This window comes from Chlorocebus sabaeus, chromosome 8 (genome assembly GCF_047675955.1).
Source record: "Chlorocebus sabaeus isolate Y175 chromosome 8, mChlSab1.0.hap1, whole genome shotgun sequence".
NCBI lineage: Eukaryota > Metazoa > Chordata > Mammalia > Primates > Cercopithecidae > Chlorocebus > Chlorocebus sabaeus.
Genome location: NC_132911.1, coordinates 5808097 through 5825336, shown reverse-complemented (window position 1 = coordinate 5825336; position 17240 = coordinate 5808097). Strand labels below are relative to the sequence as shown.

Genomic DNA, 17240 nt, shown 5'->3' with positions numbered 1-17240 from the left:
CATTGCTATTCTGGCCAGCTAAATGTTTGTATTTTAATTTTGCAATGTCTTTCCTGTGGAGAGTTCACCAAACTTGTACAGAAGCATGACCGTATATGGTATTTTGTAACAAGAAGAGGAAAATGGTAAAGTAGAGGAAAATAAGGAAGGTGAGAATCAGAATTTTAGATGTAGGATGAGCATTAGCCCAAACCCTTGTTTTCCAGATAAGAAATCTAAGTCACAGAAGTGATGTAGTTTTCCTGAAAGTGAGAGAATAGTACGGAGTCTAGTCCTTCTGAAATCCAGTCCCATTGGATAATGGTTACTAGTGCAAGTTCCCAGAAAAAGTCCCTCATCCCCAGTATTCCTGCAGCTACTAGGGCCAGATAAGCAGTTATTTATGTTTTTGTTTTGTTTGTTTGTTTGACACGGAGTCTCACTCTGTCGCCTGGGATGGAGTGCAGTGGTGCAATCTTGACTCACCACAACCTCCACCTTCTGGGTTCAAGCAATTCTCCTACCTCAGCCTCCTGAGTAGCTGGGATTACAGGTGCGCGCCACCATGCCCAGCTAATTTTCTTTTCTTTTCCTTTTTTCTTTTTGTGTTTTTGTATCTTTAGTAGAAACGGGGTTTCACCATGTTGGCCAGGCTGGTCTCAAACTCCTGACCTTGTGATCTGCCCGCCTCAGCCTCCCAAAGTGCTGGGGTTACAGGCGTGAACCACCGTGCCTGGCCTTATTTGTGTTTTTGTGACAATATTTAGCACTGGAGGAGCAATGGGGAGTCTCTTGTTCCCTCCCAGGTCTACTGACGGGCAGTGTCAGACCACGCTGATAGCTATTCAAAGCATCTCTGCCCCAGGTGTTCTTTCCCGCAAGAGGAGAGCATCACTGATGAACATTCAGAATGTCACTTCACCTAGTTCCGGACGAGCTTTTCCAGCTCTCTCGTGTTCCACAGGCCTTGGGAAACAGCCAGGTGTGAGGAAGCCTTTCAGGCTGATTTTAAAAGTCGTAGTCAGTAAAACCCATGGCTTTCCCACATGGAATCCTGCTGGATTCACCTTGAGACAATCTGGGAGACGTTGACGGAATGTGTTTCTTTTCCCTCCCAACATCCAGTTTGCAACTCCTAAAATATGGATCCGAACAGATGGAAATGCCATTCTCCATCTGGGTTTCTTCTCTTATTCTTTCTGTTTCAGAGACTCACGGAATAAAGAAAGGAAAATCATATTTTTGAGGGTTTACTATATATCAGGCATTATGTCTATATTGTTTGGTTTTTCCAACAAGTCTATGAGGTAGATCTTCTCATTATCTACATTTCAGACCAGAAACTTACATCTAGATTAAGTTTTTTCTTCTTCTTCTTTTTTTTTTTTTTAAGGTCTCTAGTCTAGGAAATGGCAGATATGGGATTCAAAGCAAGTCCTGTTGGCTCCAAAGTCAACCTCCATACCAGTGGTTCTCACAGTGGAATCCTGGATGCATCAGGGTCCATTTGAAACTTGTTAGATATGTATATTCTTAGCTAGGCGTGGTTGCTCATGCCTGTAATCCCAGCACTTTCTGAGGCTGAGGCCAGAGGATCATCTTGAGCCCAGGAGTTCTAAACCAGCCTGGGTAACATAGTGAGGCCTAGTCTCTACAAAAAATACAAATTAAAAATTAAAAAGGAAATGTACATTCTTAAGTTGCATCCCAAAGCTTATGCTGCATCAGATCCTCTGGGGTTGCGGTCAAGAATCTGCATTTTGTTTTCTTTTTCTTTTTCTTTTTTTTTTTTTTTTGAGACGGAGTCTCGCTCTGTCCCCCGGGCTGGAGTGCAGTGGCGCGATCTCCGCTCACTGCAAGCTCTGCCTCCCGGGTTCACACCATTCTCCTGCCTCAGCCTCCTGAGTAGCTGGGACTACAGGCGCCACCACCACACCCGGCTAATTTTTTGTATTTTTAGTAGAGACGGGGTTTCACCGTGTTAGCCAGGATGGTCTCGATCTCCTGACCTCATGATCCACCCATCTCAGCCTCCCAAAGTGTTGGGACTACAGACATGAGCCACCGTGCCCGGCCAGGAATCTATATTTTCACAAGCCTTCCAGGTCATCGTGATACATGCTGACGCCTGCAGTGACCCTCCGTTTGGCTACGTAATTGTGAAAGGAGAGAATCTGCAGTGATGTCATTCCTCCCAGTGGATCATTCCTAGTGTGGGCTGTCCCTTGACAGCTCAATTTATCATGTTAGTTTGCTGCATTTTAATGTCATTTATATATCCATGTGTGTGTATAGTATACATGTGAAAACTGTTAATTTATTTTATAAAAATGGGAAGATGGTTAACATCTACTTATAAATCCAGTCAATGAGGATAGTTAAGTAAATCTCAATTTACCTAAATAAAGAGTTGCAAACGTTCATAGTTTTTGTTTGTTTGTTTGTTTAATGGCTTAGGAAATGGTCTGTCCTGGAGAACGCTCCATGTGTACTTGAAAGGAGTGTTGATTCTGCTGCTGTTGAGTGGAGTCTTCTATAGAGGTGTCTCTCTGTTCTTTTCTCATGCCACCCTGGGGGCGTAGCGCCATGTGTGTTGGAACCTTGCAGTCCAGGTATGTTTTTCAGTCAGCAACGGGTGGGAGGGCTTGGTTTTTAAATATTGTTGCAGCAAAAGGTTTGAGTGTCACGCACATTCTGGCCCTCAGTCCGATGTGACCCCTTTTTAAGTCCCCTGGTTTCTCAAAACCACCATGTCCTTATCGTTGGAAGTGGGAGTGATAAAGACAAGCATGGTTTCAATGAAGTTACGTATAAAATGTCTTTGTAAACAAAATGTGACTCTTTTGACTTCTGCTTTTATTCCTTAAGCTCTCTCACACTTCTGCTCACCCATGGTAGGCACCACACTGCTGGAGACATGAATCGCGTGGCTCTAATACTGCTAACACTGACCCCTCTGTCAAGGAAATACTTTTCCCCAGTTCTTTGGTTGCCATCGGTTTTTTTTTCATATGTGACATTAAACAAACCAAATAATGTCACATTTAGCCATCATGACAACACACCATATTTTCTAAGATTTTCGCACATGTACAGCTTTTCTAGCTCGTTAGCATTCTCATTTGTGCATGTTTTAAAATTTTCTAATTTTATCTCAAGTATCATGTTCATATTGTCTGTCCCCTCCTCAGACAATTCCATTTAAAATATACTCTCCCACTTCAGCGACTGCACTTCTCAGATGTTTACGTTGTCATTTCTCCAACCTTGTCTTAAACTAGTTGCTACCTGAATTTAGGGAGGTCATTATCCCTTCCAGGACGTCAGCACCTCTTTGCCTTTAATCATCGCGCTGCTCAACTCTCTGGTTGGTCCTGAGTGCCAAGGGTATTTCTAGTGTTGCGTAGCCAGGTCCTGAGACTGTGGAGAGTGTGATGCCCAGGATGGAGAATGGAGTCAGTATACAAGTACGGAAGTATGATGCTCCAGGCAGCACAGACCCCGGCAGAGAAGTGGCCACAGAACTTCCTGGTGTGACGTCCTGGGTCCCTCACTCACTCTAACCCCATTTGGTTAATACTGCTATAAGTAACACGTACTGGACTTCTGATATAGATTAAGGCTTTCACAATCATTTAAAAATCAAAGTGTGGATGTGTGTGTCTGGGGGGCTTGCAGTAGCCTAATAATAGGCTCAAGCTGCAGCCTGACTGCAAGGAGGGCGCAAGAGTGTTCTGGAGGAGACTCAAAAGGCAGGCAGGGAACCACAGAGGAGATAAGAGAAGTGAAACACAGGGACCACTGATCTCTCTGCAAACGCCAAACAAGAAATATTGGACGCTAGATGGCAGCAGTGCCCCATGTTTTCCTTCCAAATTAACCCAACCTTGAGATCTTGGGGGAAAAATTCACTGTATTAACACACAAATACAACCATATCACAAAACCAGCTTATTTTATTTGACAGCCGTTGCCTACTCTTCTCATATTTATGATCAAGAAACAATTTGGTACGAATCATTGTAACTCTCTAATATATGTTCAAGCCAAAGAAAATACCCCATATAAGTAACAGCAAAAAAAAAAAAAAAAAAAAAAAAAAGGTTATTGCTTATCTGGACCATTATTTCTCAAGGCTTTGTATCAAATAGATTCTTTGATCTCTGAGGAAAGGAGGTGGCATGGGACGTTTTTCAACAGAACACAGGAAAAGGGAAGTTCAGCCTGGAGCCTGTCACAGTTATGTGGAAAGGCGTTCCATCTCTCAGGTGACACTCACTGTTGCTGATTGGGATCCTAATCAAGTGAAAATCATCTATGAGCGCAAGCCTAGGATGGTTAGATGTTGGAAACGTTTTTTAATGGCAGAAATCCTTCTTGGTGACACGAGTCATTAGGAATGGCAGCATAGAGACAGGGCACCGTTTCTCAAGGAGAAGTCAGCTCTTCAGCTCCTGAAAAGAGATCCGTTTTTCCCGATGAGGCGCTTCAAATGAACTATTGGAGCACTTAATGGGTCTTGGAAAGCATTTTTGTTCACTTGCTGACTCACAGATACTATCTGGGGTCTGATTTAAACTCCCAGAGGGGGCGACGGTCTGCTCCACAGGCCCAGTTCAGCCTAAAGAATAGAACTCAGGGGTTCTGTGGGAATTCCCCTGTGGCTGAAGCGTTCTGTCTTCTGAGTGTCCCTCCAGGGATAAACGAGGCAAGATGGGACTCTGCACTGAGGAAAATTCAAGTCATGTGCAGGACTGAAACTCCAAGAGCATGCATTTTCCCCGCCCCATATTTAAAGCGCATATCTCTGCGAGGAGAAAAGGGTTGTGGAGGTGGCCCCCGCTGTGGCCACCTGCACCTGAGGCTGCAGGGAGACTAAGAAAGTCAGGCTTTGGTGTTTCCATGCCAAGGTTTCAGTCCTTCCTGGATCCACTATGCCTTTGTGGAGTAGTCTAGATCACAGGGGCAGGGGCAATCTAAGAAAATTAAGGGAGGCATATAAAACATTATCAAACTGTCAACCCATTTAATCTCAAAGACTGAGAGGAAGTGCAGGTGGAATGAGGCGGTGGGCTCTCCCTCCCACCACAGGCATCTGGTGCTGTGGGGATACGGCAGGTAGATGGTTGCTGTACTCTAATGGTTCCAGGCCTGGAGGCTGGTTCTCTCTTACTAGGGCATGGGATTTCCATGTTGTGTCCTCTAAAAGCGCTAAACCTTTTTGGTCAAGGATGTTGAATCCTTTAAATGTCCTTCTGTGGAAACCAGCACTCACTGATGGTGTTTCTATTAACTGACCACCTTCTTCCTAAAATGTCTCGCCTTACAGGTTCCCCAGGAACTGCAGGAATGCCTCCTCTATTTGAGGAGCTGGGTGAAATCCAGTTTACTGTATCAAGCACTGCTATTCTAGAGCACTGTTCTCTCTGCGGGCTTCCTCCTTTTGCAGAATCAGGGAGAACCTGTCTTTTCTCTTTTAAGGCCCCTTCCCAACCCACAGAATTTTATATATAGTTTCATCAGAAGCTGTGCCAACATGCCGGCTCTCATAACCAGACCATAATATTAATTCTAGAGACTTCCTCATGTCACATTTTATCTGAAGCTGAAGTTTGGGCATGGCTAAGGCTAACACAATCCGAAGTCAGGAAATTTGTAAATCTGTGTAACTCCTTGCAAATAGTCCATCTTATATATATATATATACACACACACACACAGGAATAGGAATATATACATACATATGTGTGTGTGTGTGTGTGTTTTCCTCCCTTGGAGTTCAAGCTTGTGCCCTTTCCACCTGCATTTCTGATCTAAGTTAGGCAGGGGGCTGCTCTCTGGTCAGCAAGGAAGGGAGATCAAAGAATGGAGGCCGGCCTCTGCCCCTGCAGAAACCCTCCAGTTTGCTGGAGTTGCCTGATTGCATTGCTCCTCCCCGGTGTGCGGCGTGGGCTTCCCCCACCCGAGCGCCCAACAAGTCTTCCTTCTCCAGCCTGCGCGCTGCTGCGCTGAGGCCGAATGAAGCGCAGCACGGTGCTGGCAGCCCGAAGCCCCGAGGCTGGGCTCTGTCTGTCTGGGACTGCGCCGTGCCCAGCCTCGGTCCCCTCTCTGTGGGTAGGGATGGTTGAGTCCAGCCTCCACGGCAGCGGCTCCTTGTGCCACTAGCAGCCCGTCTTCTGCGCTCTCCGCCTTTTCTCTCTAGACTGGCTCTCTCCTCCCCCCGCGCCCCCCTCCCCGCATCTCCCACTCGCTGGCTCTCTCTCCAGCTGCCTCCTCTCCAGGTCTCTCCTGGCTGCGCGCGCTCCTCTCCCCGCCTCGCCCCCTCCCGCAGCCTCGCCGCCTTGGTGCCTTCCTGCCCGGCTCGGCCGGCGCTCGTCCCCGGCCCCGGCCCCGCCAGCCCGGGTCTCCGCGCTCGGAGCAGCTCAGCCCTGCAGTGGCTCGGGACCCGATGCTATGAGAGGGAAGCGAGCCGGGCGCCTAGACCTGCAGGAGGCGTCGGATGCGCGGCGGGTCTCGGGACCGGGCTCTCTCTCCGGCTTGCCTTGCCCTCGGGTGATTATTTGGCTCCGCTCATAGCCCTGCCTTCCTCGGAGGAACCATCGGTGTCGCGTGCGTGTGGAGTATCTGCAGACATGACTGCGTGGAGGAGATTCCAGTCGCTGCTCCTGCTTCTCGGGCTGCTGGTGCTGTGCGCGAGGTTCCTCACTGCAGCGAAGGGTAAGACGGGCTTGCTCCTGGCCGGGGAGGCGGTGGAGTCCTCGGAGGCCCCGTGTGCGGACGCGAGTGTGCGTTTTGAGGACCGCAGGGTACGGAGTGGCCGCCTCTGCCCGGCGCTGCTCCATCGCCGACGCTCGGGGAACGCGATGCCCGGGAGGGAGCTTCCATCGCGCTCTCCCCAGCCCTCCTGGGCCCCCGCCCCACCCCGCCATTCCTTCCCCCTCTCCTGGGCTCAAAGGAGGTATCTCTTTTTCTCGGCGGTACAGGGTGTTAGGGAGAAAGGAACCCAAGACGAGTTGGGCTGGAACTGTGCTCCGGCGGGGCGGTGTTGCCTCCTCCGAGACGTGGACTCCACGGGTCGGGGTGGCTAAGGGGCAGTTCCCAGGACTTTCTCCCCGGACCCGACGTGCCTGGAAAAGCGGCCCGGGTGAAGCCGGCCTGGAAAGTTCGGGCTCTCTACGGGGGTTTTGGTACCAACAGGCAAAGCTCTCCGCTGGCCCGGCCTCCTCGCACCCATACACCCTATTCCTCCTCTCCTCCTTCCCTCTCCAACGTCCTCAGCCAGCGAGGAGTAGCTGCCTCTGGAAGGTGGCCCCCGCTTTCCTCTCCCCCGGACTTCGCTCCTTGCAAGTTGTAAGGTGTTGGCAAGGTGCGTGAAACAGGCTAGGAGTTCTGGACCGGCTTCCAAGTCAGATGCATTCACTGTGGGCGCAGGGGTATCCTCTTTCTACCCTGGTCAGGGGAAGGAGTTTCTCTGGGTGCTTTCTGGGGCTTGGGGTTCTGTGAACTTGGTTTTCTCCCTGAATGAGTTGGGGAATGTTTTATCCTAAGTAGCCTACAGGCTGCGACCTCAAGGCTGGCAATAGCTTGTGCACTTGTCTATTCTCCGGGAAAGAAAATAAGCCCTCTTTTGAGAGAGGGCGAGAGAGAGGGAGAGAGGCAGAAACAGAGAGAGAGAAAGAGAAGATTGATTGATTTTCACATTGGAAATACCTGCCCCTGTCCTCATTTTTAGCCTCCTTAGATGCTTTCTCTATAGTCAGCACTTCCACAGATATTCCCGGGAATATGTGTATCTACACAGGGGTTTTCTTTCGTTTCATTTTTAAAGGATGGAGTCCAATCTTATGGTTTTTTTTTTTTTTTTTAATGGTCACTTGCTTTTTTCCCTACATAAAATTTCCCCTTCCTCTCTAGATTCTTCCATCTTCTTTTCCACCCATTTCCTTTTCCTCCAGTGGTCCAGATGGAAGAGTGATTGGCAGGGCGAAGGAGGACTGTATCTGGTTCATTAGGAAACTCCAGATCTGCCTGGAGAGCGGGGGAGAGACGTGCCGGCTGGGCTTCCCCTCCCTGCGCTCCTCTCCACGGGGCGTCCAGGGTTCGGTGAGAGCTGACCGCTCAGCACCAGCTCCTCCTCACCCTCATCCACCCTCACAAGGGGGTGTCTGCGGGAATGCACCCCGAGATCCCGGGGAGCGCAAACGATGGGTCGATGGGTCTTAGTCACCCAAGCTCGTGGTCGCTCGGGATTGGGGAGCTTCCTGCAGACGCCGACCCTCTGCCTACCCGCCCGGCTCGGTCCGGATGCTTTGGCCACTGCCGCTGACATTGCTGGCTGCGGAGGCACCGCCGGCTGAGCAGGGCCCGGCTGGCAGCGGCCTCTGGTCAGCACTGGACTGGCTGGGAATTGGAAGGCGAGGCAGCTAAAGTCTAGGGCAAAGAGGGTTGTGCCCTGTGAGGTGTGCAGGGGCGTGTGTGTCGCAGCGGGGAGAGGGCAGGAGCCCAAGGGACAGGACTTGGCTTTTTCCAGTCAAGCCCCTGCGTAGAGAGGAAACACCTGCCATGCAACTCCGCAAAACTTCCCGCCCTTTCCCCTGCACTCCAAGCCTATCTGGGCCCGGGGCTTCCTTCTTTTCAAGCAGGCAACTCAGCCTCTGAGCTCACTCTCGGTTCCCCCGAGTTCCGCGCGCTCCGGGCTCCCTTCCCCCGCAATTAACAGGGGTTGCTGCGTGGAGACGGCGGCGGCCCTAGCTCGGCTGCTTAATAATCTGCACACGTGTGTGCCGGGCGGATTCCGCCCCCACGCGGGTGGGCTGCAGCGCTAGGATGAGGCTGAGGCGGAGGCGAGAGGGAGGGTGTGGAGGGGCAGGTAGTGGGCGGGGGCTGCTCTGGCTGCTTCTGGGGTGAACAGGGCAGGGGGTGCAAAGTCCTGGGTGCCTCGGGCCCTGCGGGGCAGTCCCGTGGAAGAGAGCTCCTCTTGGGCGCTGCAGGCCCCAGAACCTGGCTGCAGAAGCTGAGAAGTGGAGCCCAGGGTCCCAGGCCCCTGGCGTGCATGGAGCTGGAGCGGTGCTGTGCGCCAAGTGTGTGCGAGCGATGGGGGTCCAGGACGCTCGGACGCAGCTATCACTGCGCTATTGTCTGGCCCACCCGGCGGTGGGTACGTGGAGCTCCTTCATTAACCCCACAGGGACCAAGGGCCGTGTCTCCTCCGCGCTTGCGGGGTCAAGTGCGAGCTCCTGTAGCGGCCTGGGAAGGGGCTGCAGGCAGGAAGGGGGCCGGTGACGCCAGCGCCGGAGTCGCCGTTTGCGCGCTCTGGCTATTGGGGCGGGGTCGCGTTCCCCTTGCCTAGCAAAGCCCGGGTGACCAAGGTCGGGCCTCCCCCGGGGGCGTCGGCGCTGGGCCCCGGGGCTCGGCAGCGCGCTCCAGGGCCGACCGGAGGCGCTTGCGCGCAGCACGGCTTTCCCGAGGAGGAGCGCTCTGGCGGGAGGGCGCCCGGCCACTGCCGTGGGCAGCTGCGCTGCGCGCGCCCCGGTGGCGGCACCCGCTGTGGCGAAGGCAGGCGCAGAGTTTTTGATGCGTGGGGCATAATTCGTGACCTGTTTGCGGAGTCGTGAGGCTGGAGGCGGTCGCAGTTGAGGTCACTGAAACCCGTTACTGTGGGTACCCGAGTATCAGCTTCAGCTGGTGGTGCTGTACTCTTCAATAAAGCGTTGGGGGTATCGAAAATTCACTGGTGATTTCCTTTTTCTTCTTGATTATTAATGGCATCGTAAAGGTTGAGTCCCAAATGTGCGTTTCTCTTTAAATGCCTATTTTCAGGGATCAGGGGAAAAGGAGTAAGGCTGTAAGCATTTTCATCTAGTAAACAGGAATATTAATTCTGTGTGCGCTGGCTGGAATCTGTCCCTTTACCTGGGGCTGATCTACTGGCTGTTTGGACAAAGTTTGCTTCTCAGTTGTTTCTTGCATATGTGCAGCCACGAGAATGCAGGTATTTGCATACAATTACTTACCCAGAAAGCGTCCTAAAGGAGAGCACACACAACACTACTAGCCCAGAGCAGCCTCATTTTGAGAAGCCCGAAAGAGAAAGGTGGAACATTCGTGAAAGGAAGTAATTCAAACATTCCCTTACCCACCCAGCAGAGATGTGAGCACGCACTGCTGAGTTTCCAGAGAAAGCCTGGAACTCCACCGCCAGAGGGGTGCACCCTCCCACACCTGCATGGTTTTAGATGAGTTACCTTATTAAAGACTCATGTCACCAAGAAGGATGCTAAGACCTTTAATTTGCTGGTCAAATTCCTTTATGGCAGAGCCGCACCCCATACACTTCCTCCTGATGAAGCCAGGACACTCCTGTGAAGAAGATACTTTCACAGGAAACCCCTAATCCCCGTCCAGCAATAAAAAAAAAAATGGGCCAGATGCCGTGGCTCATGCCTGTAATCTCAGCACTTGGGGAGGCCGAGGTGGGTGGGTCACCACAGGTAAGGAGTTCGAGACCAGCTTGACCAACATAGTGAAACCCTATCTCTACAAAAAGTTCGAAATTAGCTGGGTGTGGTGGCACATACCTGTAATCCCAGCTATTCAGGAGTTTGAGGCAGGAGAATCATTTGAACCTGGAAGGTGGAGGTTGCAGTGGGCTGAGATGGTGCCGTTGCTCTCCAGCCTGGGCAACAAGAGCGAAACTCCGTCTCAAACAAACAAACAAACACTTAAAATGAAGTTAATATCTGTGTAATTGCTGAGCAGATCATGTCTTTTTCCTGTTGCGTTATCAGGATATTATTATTAATTACTATGACTTCAAATCAGAACTGTTTAGCAGAAAGCTATTCAGTGCTTCTGGAGCACTCATGTCTTTTGGGGTTTTAAGTCCTTGAAAAGGTAAGCAAAAGGGAGTCTTTCTTCGGAAGTGACAGGTTTTGTAAACTTGAATAGCAGGGCAATGAGGTCTCATCAAACAAGTCCAGAGAAGCAAATGGTGGGTAGGGCAGGGTGGTAGAATTCCCCCATGTCTCAAGCATCTCACTGGCAGAGGCCTAGGGAGGAGAGGGAATGGCTATTTTTATATTGGCTTTCAGCTGGCCGGTCATGCTTGATAAGAAGACTGCCACAGCCACAGTGCTAAAGCTCCTACAGGCAAAAGCAGCTCCTCCTGGGGGCAATGCTTCCTTACTCTCCAGTTTATTGTGTCAAGCAAACACCAACACAGCTTTGAAAATGTCAAGAAAATGGTTCTGCTTCCTTTAAGAAATAGATAAACAAAGGCTCGGTGGTTGGTTCGTGCTTATAAGCAGACGATACAGCAAACCCAGTGTAGACATTTCTAAGCTGTCAAAATGCAAATGGCATATTAAATACTCTCTATTCCGCTGAATTTTAAATGTGCCTCTGGTAATTTTTCTGCTGAGCTTGTAGTGAAAATAAGCCATTACAACTTGCATACATGCAATTTAAGCTACATTTTCCCTTTGGCCTTTTGTATGTCTTCTGGTTGAGCTTACTTCCGTCTGTAAGATAACTAAGAAGTTGCATGCGTAGTTGCATATAATGAATGTCAAGTATGTTTTTTTTTTTAACTTAAGTTTTATTTGATCAACTAATAAATCAGAGGAAGATATTTGAGTGAAGGCAGAGATCTTTCACAGTCTACAGTATTTGTATCTTTGGATTGTATGGGAATATTACAAGCCTGTTGTCTCCTAGGATAGGAAAGTAGGAACTTGGACTGAGAGACCAGCAGTGGTAAACCTCAAGTCCAACCAAGTTGACACTGTGGCACAGCCACCATAGCAACCAGGGGCAGAATTTATTTATTTATTTATTTATTTTTTTTTACTATGGTACTAGCATGGATATGCAACCTGAGTCGAAGAAATAGATGTTTAGGCTCTACTGAAACTAATTAATCCTCAAGGAACTCAACCCTTTTATACTGACCTTCAATTACATGATCATTGTGCTTAGCACACTTGTTGTCCGTTCCAGAAGAGCTGATCAGTATAAAAATCAAATAATTGCACTTAGGTATTTATGCCTAAATGCAAGGAAGTAAGTCTTTTCCCTAAGGACTTTAAAATGACCTTAAGTGACCTTTGATTAACCAGTATGTCTGTATTTTGGATGGACTTTAGTCCTTGATTCTGAGGTTGGTAAGTAACAGAATTAAAATTCGCTTTACAGGAAAAAGAATAGAAGGACATTGTATAATTGAGCCAGTTGGAATTGACTGATTATAGGGAGCTTTATGGAAATAATGCACACCTTGTTTTTTCCCTCCAGCAGATCAACCTCTTTGGATGCAGAGTGTGAAACACTTCGCTTTTCTGAGCTCAGCTGCAATTTTCTTTAAACCATTTGTATCAACCAGTACTTTCTGGGAGAGGAAAATGCCACCAGTGCTTTAGGGAAGTTGCAGAATCTTTATTTATCCTCAAATATCTGTGTTCTATGGAGATGAGAGATTTCATCATCCATTAGGCACCCTGTCTCATCCACCAACTCTAAATGTGTTGTAAACATTCCACCGAGAAATAACGTTTTAACAAATTAACTTCAGTTAGAGTCAGTGTCACTTTGACCTACGGTGGCAACGTTTATCCCCATCTGAAATTTGTTTGGGGAATGAAAAGAAAAAAGATCATGCAGGCATATATATGGTTTTTTTTGTTAAAAATAACTTACATATTTTATTTTACTGATACATTTTGCAGTTTATTGGTTGGAATCCTGAACTAGTTTTAGCTTGGTAAAAGTTATAAAAGGGAAAGGAATACTTCAGTATTTTCATTCCACCCAAATATACTTGGATCCTTTGATACTTCTATCTTAATGCTCATAATTTGATACTTGATGCTCATAATTTTAATGTAATTTTGCCTCATCCTTTGTAAAGTGGAGAGTAATGCATATAATACTATGTTTTAAATGCTATCATTGTACTAGACATGAGATCAAGAAAAGCATAAACATGAAGGAGTCAGATTGTTGGCCTCACTTCCCAGTTTTTTTCACTGTATTAGTCAGGATTCTCTAGAGGGACAGAACAAATAGGATAAATGTATATATAAAGGGGAGTTTATTAAGTAGTACTAACTCACAGGATCACAAAGTGAATCCCACAATAGGCTGTCAGCAAAGATGTGGAGCAAGGAAGCCAACAGTGCAGCCTTCAGCCTGTGGCCAAAAGCCCAAGAGCCCCCAGAAAACCACTGGTGTAAGTCCAAGAGTCCAATAGATAAAGAACTTAGAGTCTGATGTTCAAGGGCAAGAAGCATCCAGCACAGGAGAAAGATGAAGACTGGAAGACTCAGCAAGTCTGCTTTATTCTAGCCACGCTGACAGTTGATTAGCTGGTGCCCACCCACATTGAGGGAGGGTCTGCCTCTCCTGGTCCACTGACTCAAATGTTTATCTCCTTTGGCAACATCCTCGTAGACACACCCAGGAACCATACTTTACAACCTTCCATCCAATCAAGTTGACACTCAGTATTTTAAATTATATAAAATATCGGCCAGATTCCAGTCCTTTTCATTTTTTACTTTTTGGCTGAATATATTTTGGAGAGCTTCAACCTCAATAAAATTCAAGAAAAACTAATATGATGTGGATTGATAACTACAACTTTTTGTCTGAATTATTCAGATAATTATAAACCATGAACCCTGATGGAATTAAAGCAACTTTGCAAGGCACTGAGCATTTTCCTAAAGTGTTGCAGCAACCCTCTGCTTTCTGTACTGAACATGCCTGTCATCGTTATCATTATAGCTGTCAAAGTTAGGGTGGGCATGACACACAGTTTTTGAATACTCTACGTAAACTTTGTGTGCATAAGAATTACTTGTTTCAATCTTGATTCAATGCAGATTCCATGGCTTCTTTTCCAAATGATTCTCAATAAGTGAATTTTGGATGGAGGTAGAAATCTATTTATTTACTACCCATGCCCATCCCAGGTAATTCTGATGCAGAGAATACATATAATCTCACTTAGGGAATGCCACATTGGTTAGTAGATAGTAAAATATGGCTTCTAACTTTGAGATGGTAAAAATGCAGTGGATATATTTGCATATGTGTAATACATGATGTATACTATATGCATTTATCTGTATATAAACATTATCTATATATTATATATTTTAAATATAGATAGGTAGAGTCTATCGATCTGTTATCTCTCTACCTTCCTTTCAATAAAAGTGATCAAAATCTGATAATGTTTTCACTAATCCTTCGCAGACAAATTAGCTCACACTGATTCTATGAAGAATATACCACACTATGAAATTGTGCAATTAATTCAGAAGATTTCTTCCTTATCAGTGCCTCTGTTATCAGTATTCATCATTCAATGGTGTTTAATCTGCTTTTTTTAAAAAAACAGTTTTACAACAAAGCAGAGGTTCAAGCTCCTTCTCCGTAATGTTTATATTATGGGGAGACTTCAGGGATAATTATGCTCTTTCATATAAAAATACTGTTCGAGTGGATTACTTTTTTCTTTTACTGTTTAGTATACTCTGATATCATTAGTGTTATATAAGAAAGGGCTGAATGTTAGATTAAAATTTGAATTATTTGGAGAGTGATCTCTAATGAATGAAAAAACTTTGAAATTAATTATAAATTGCAGGCAGTCATTTTCAAGATGCTTGAAGAATGCCTATACCTCTATTTAGAGACACTACTTTCTCCTCTTTTTTAACAGAAAGCATTTTCATTGATCTCTAACAAATGAGTAATTTTCTTCTACCTGAAGTTGATATTCCTGTAAAGAATGTGGGGAACTCTCATCATTCACCTTTCTATAACATTACACCTCTTTGATAATGAGTTATATAACTGTGGTTCCTAAAATCTTGCCTGGCGGCGCTCTGAGTAAATTTTCACTTCCTGTGAAAATGGTGGATTCCACTGAACTTAGAGATCTTCACTTTTATCTCAAAGGATGGGCCTTATGAATGTTCAAAGTCCATCAACAATTTTAGTCACCACATTTCAAACTATGCCTTTTATTTGGTAGGAAAGTAGTGTACTTTGATGTATAATACGGCTGGGATAGTTGAGCATTGCAGAGTATGATCGGCACTTCACAAAAAGAAGAGAGACCTTGGCAAACTAAGAAGGGTCACGTTTTTACAAGAAATTAACGGAATTCATCAGACAATTTCTGCGCACTCCAAATGTCTTGCATTTCTTGTTGTGTCTCTTTCCCCCTTTCTTTATAAAATAGGATTACTGTGGACAATGTCAGACCAATCCATCTGTGAGGGTATTTTGTTGTTGTCTTATGGTTTCAGCTATATTCATGAGGTTACATTTCACTTGTTCAGTATCCATGCTCTCTTTTACATGGAAGCAATACAGATTTTAAATATCATGCTCAATAGTTTAAAAAATATAAATAATATCAAGGGAAATTCAGGTGAGAGCAGTCATCTTGTTACTGTTAGGTGGAATTAGTTTTATTGATTAATGTGATCTGGGTAGAACTACTGTCGTTTAGGGAAGATATATACATTTTTAGTCTGATATGATCCTTAACAATGATGACTGGGGATAGGAAGAGAATTGGGAAGACTTGTCTTTTAAAAAGGATTATAGTCATAATTTTGCTCACTTAAAGAATTATGGCATGTGCCAAACAGAATCACTCAATTCAGTATAACTTAATACATGAGCCCTTCCTATTCACCTACATCATATTTTTTTTAAAAACTTTTATTTTAAGTTCCAGGGTAGATGTAAAGGATATGAAGTTTTGTTACATAGGGGGTTATTGTACCAATTATATCGTTACCAAGGTAGTAAGCCTAGTATCCATTAGTTACTTTTCCTAATCCTCTCCCTCCTCCCACCCTCCACCCTCTGACAGTCTCCAGTGTGTGTTGTTCCCCTCTACGTGTCCATGTGTTTTCATCATTTAGCTCCCACTTATAAGTGAGATAACGTGGTATTTGGTTTTCTGTTCCTGGATTAGTTTGATAAGGATAATGGCCTCCAGCTCCATCCATGTCCCTGCAAAGGACATGATCTTGTTCTTTTTTATGGCTGCATAGTATTCCATGGCTACATCACATTTTTAACAAAGAAGTTGAATCTCTGAGTGCTTTCTAGGAGTTTCCGTTTTGACTTCAGAAGAACACTAAAGTCTCCTAATTTGTATTTATTCAAATATTAGGCTATGTGATAGAGACTTTAATGTCAGGTACCTACTGGAAATTCCATTGGAAATTGAAAGTTTATAGAACCTCAAAATGTTGTCGGTGGAGCCTGCTCAGGTTCTTGACTCCACTGCATGAAAGAAGTTCATTGAAAAACAAAAGTGTGTGCTGAAAGCTGGGTCATGATGGACTGCTTGAGAATTAGACAGCCCTGTCTCATGCTGGGGAAATTCCCTTTATGGGCAGTTTATACAATTATTCATAAGAAGGCGGAGATGGGCATTGCAGTGAACCGTGTAACCAGTGGTCTTCCGGGTACACATGTGCCACTGCTCTGCATGCTAGCACATACATCACGTGGCTCACTAGCCTCTTAGATCTCTAGCCAGGGGTGTGTTTTTTACTATTCCAGTGAGAACAGGTCAGCCCAAGGACACTAAGCATGGGTTTCTGTGCTGGCGAGAATCTGGGGGTTTTCCCTTCTGCTGTTCGTCCTCCTTGCTGCAGGATCTTCCACCCACATAGAAGTGGATGTGGTTTGTACCCAGTCAAGTGGTTTGTTCTCTCCATCTGTCTGGCAAGTTCATTTCCCTTTACAAAAGGCTATGACCACCCTAATCTATCTCAAAAGAATGGAGGAGAAAGGGAATAGGAACAACATCATGAACTGAAGATGAGGATGTTGAGGAGAAGCAGCCGGAGAACAGCCAAGAAAACTTTGTGTTTTTTGATAGCTCAGTGAGGGCCAGTTGAAATGTCAAGCATGGAAATGATCCTAAAAACACTGATGCTCAGGGTCACCTTTCTCAGACATTGATTCATTGCTCTTTAAAGCTGAAGGTTGGATATGAAGGGTACGCTACTATCATGGGACCAGTCCCTGAACCAGTCCCTGAAATATGCAGATTTATGCGCAACTTATGTTAGGCCTTGCTCCTTTCTACTCTCATGCAGCCAAGGGATCACACCTTTGCTGGAACATCATCTACTTATTGGAAGCTAGAACATTAGACATTTTTAAACATTTTTCCCTGCAAGTCCTGTGATGGTTATTCTTGCTGTTCTGGAGATTTTCTAATG

General features: G+C 46.2%; 1 protein-coding gene across 2 annotated transcripts in view; it reads left to right on the top strand.

The window, feature by feature from the left end:
* Positions 1-5633: 5633 nt before the first annotated feature.
* Positions 5634-17240, top strand: part of CSMD1 (CUB and Sushi multiple domains 1) — a 1948922-nt gene continuing 1937315 nt past the window's right edge. For both annotated transcript variants that reach the window (XM_073017922.1, XM_007961594.3), the window contains exon 1: positions 5634-6696. In XM_073017922.1, coding sequence (XP_072874023.1) covers positions 6612-6696 — 85 coding nt within the window. In that variant the 5' untranslated portion in view covers positions 5634-6611. The remainder of the gene's footprint in view (positions 6697-17240) is intronic.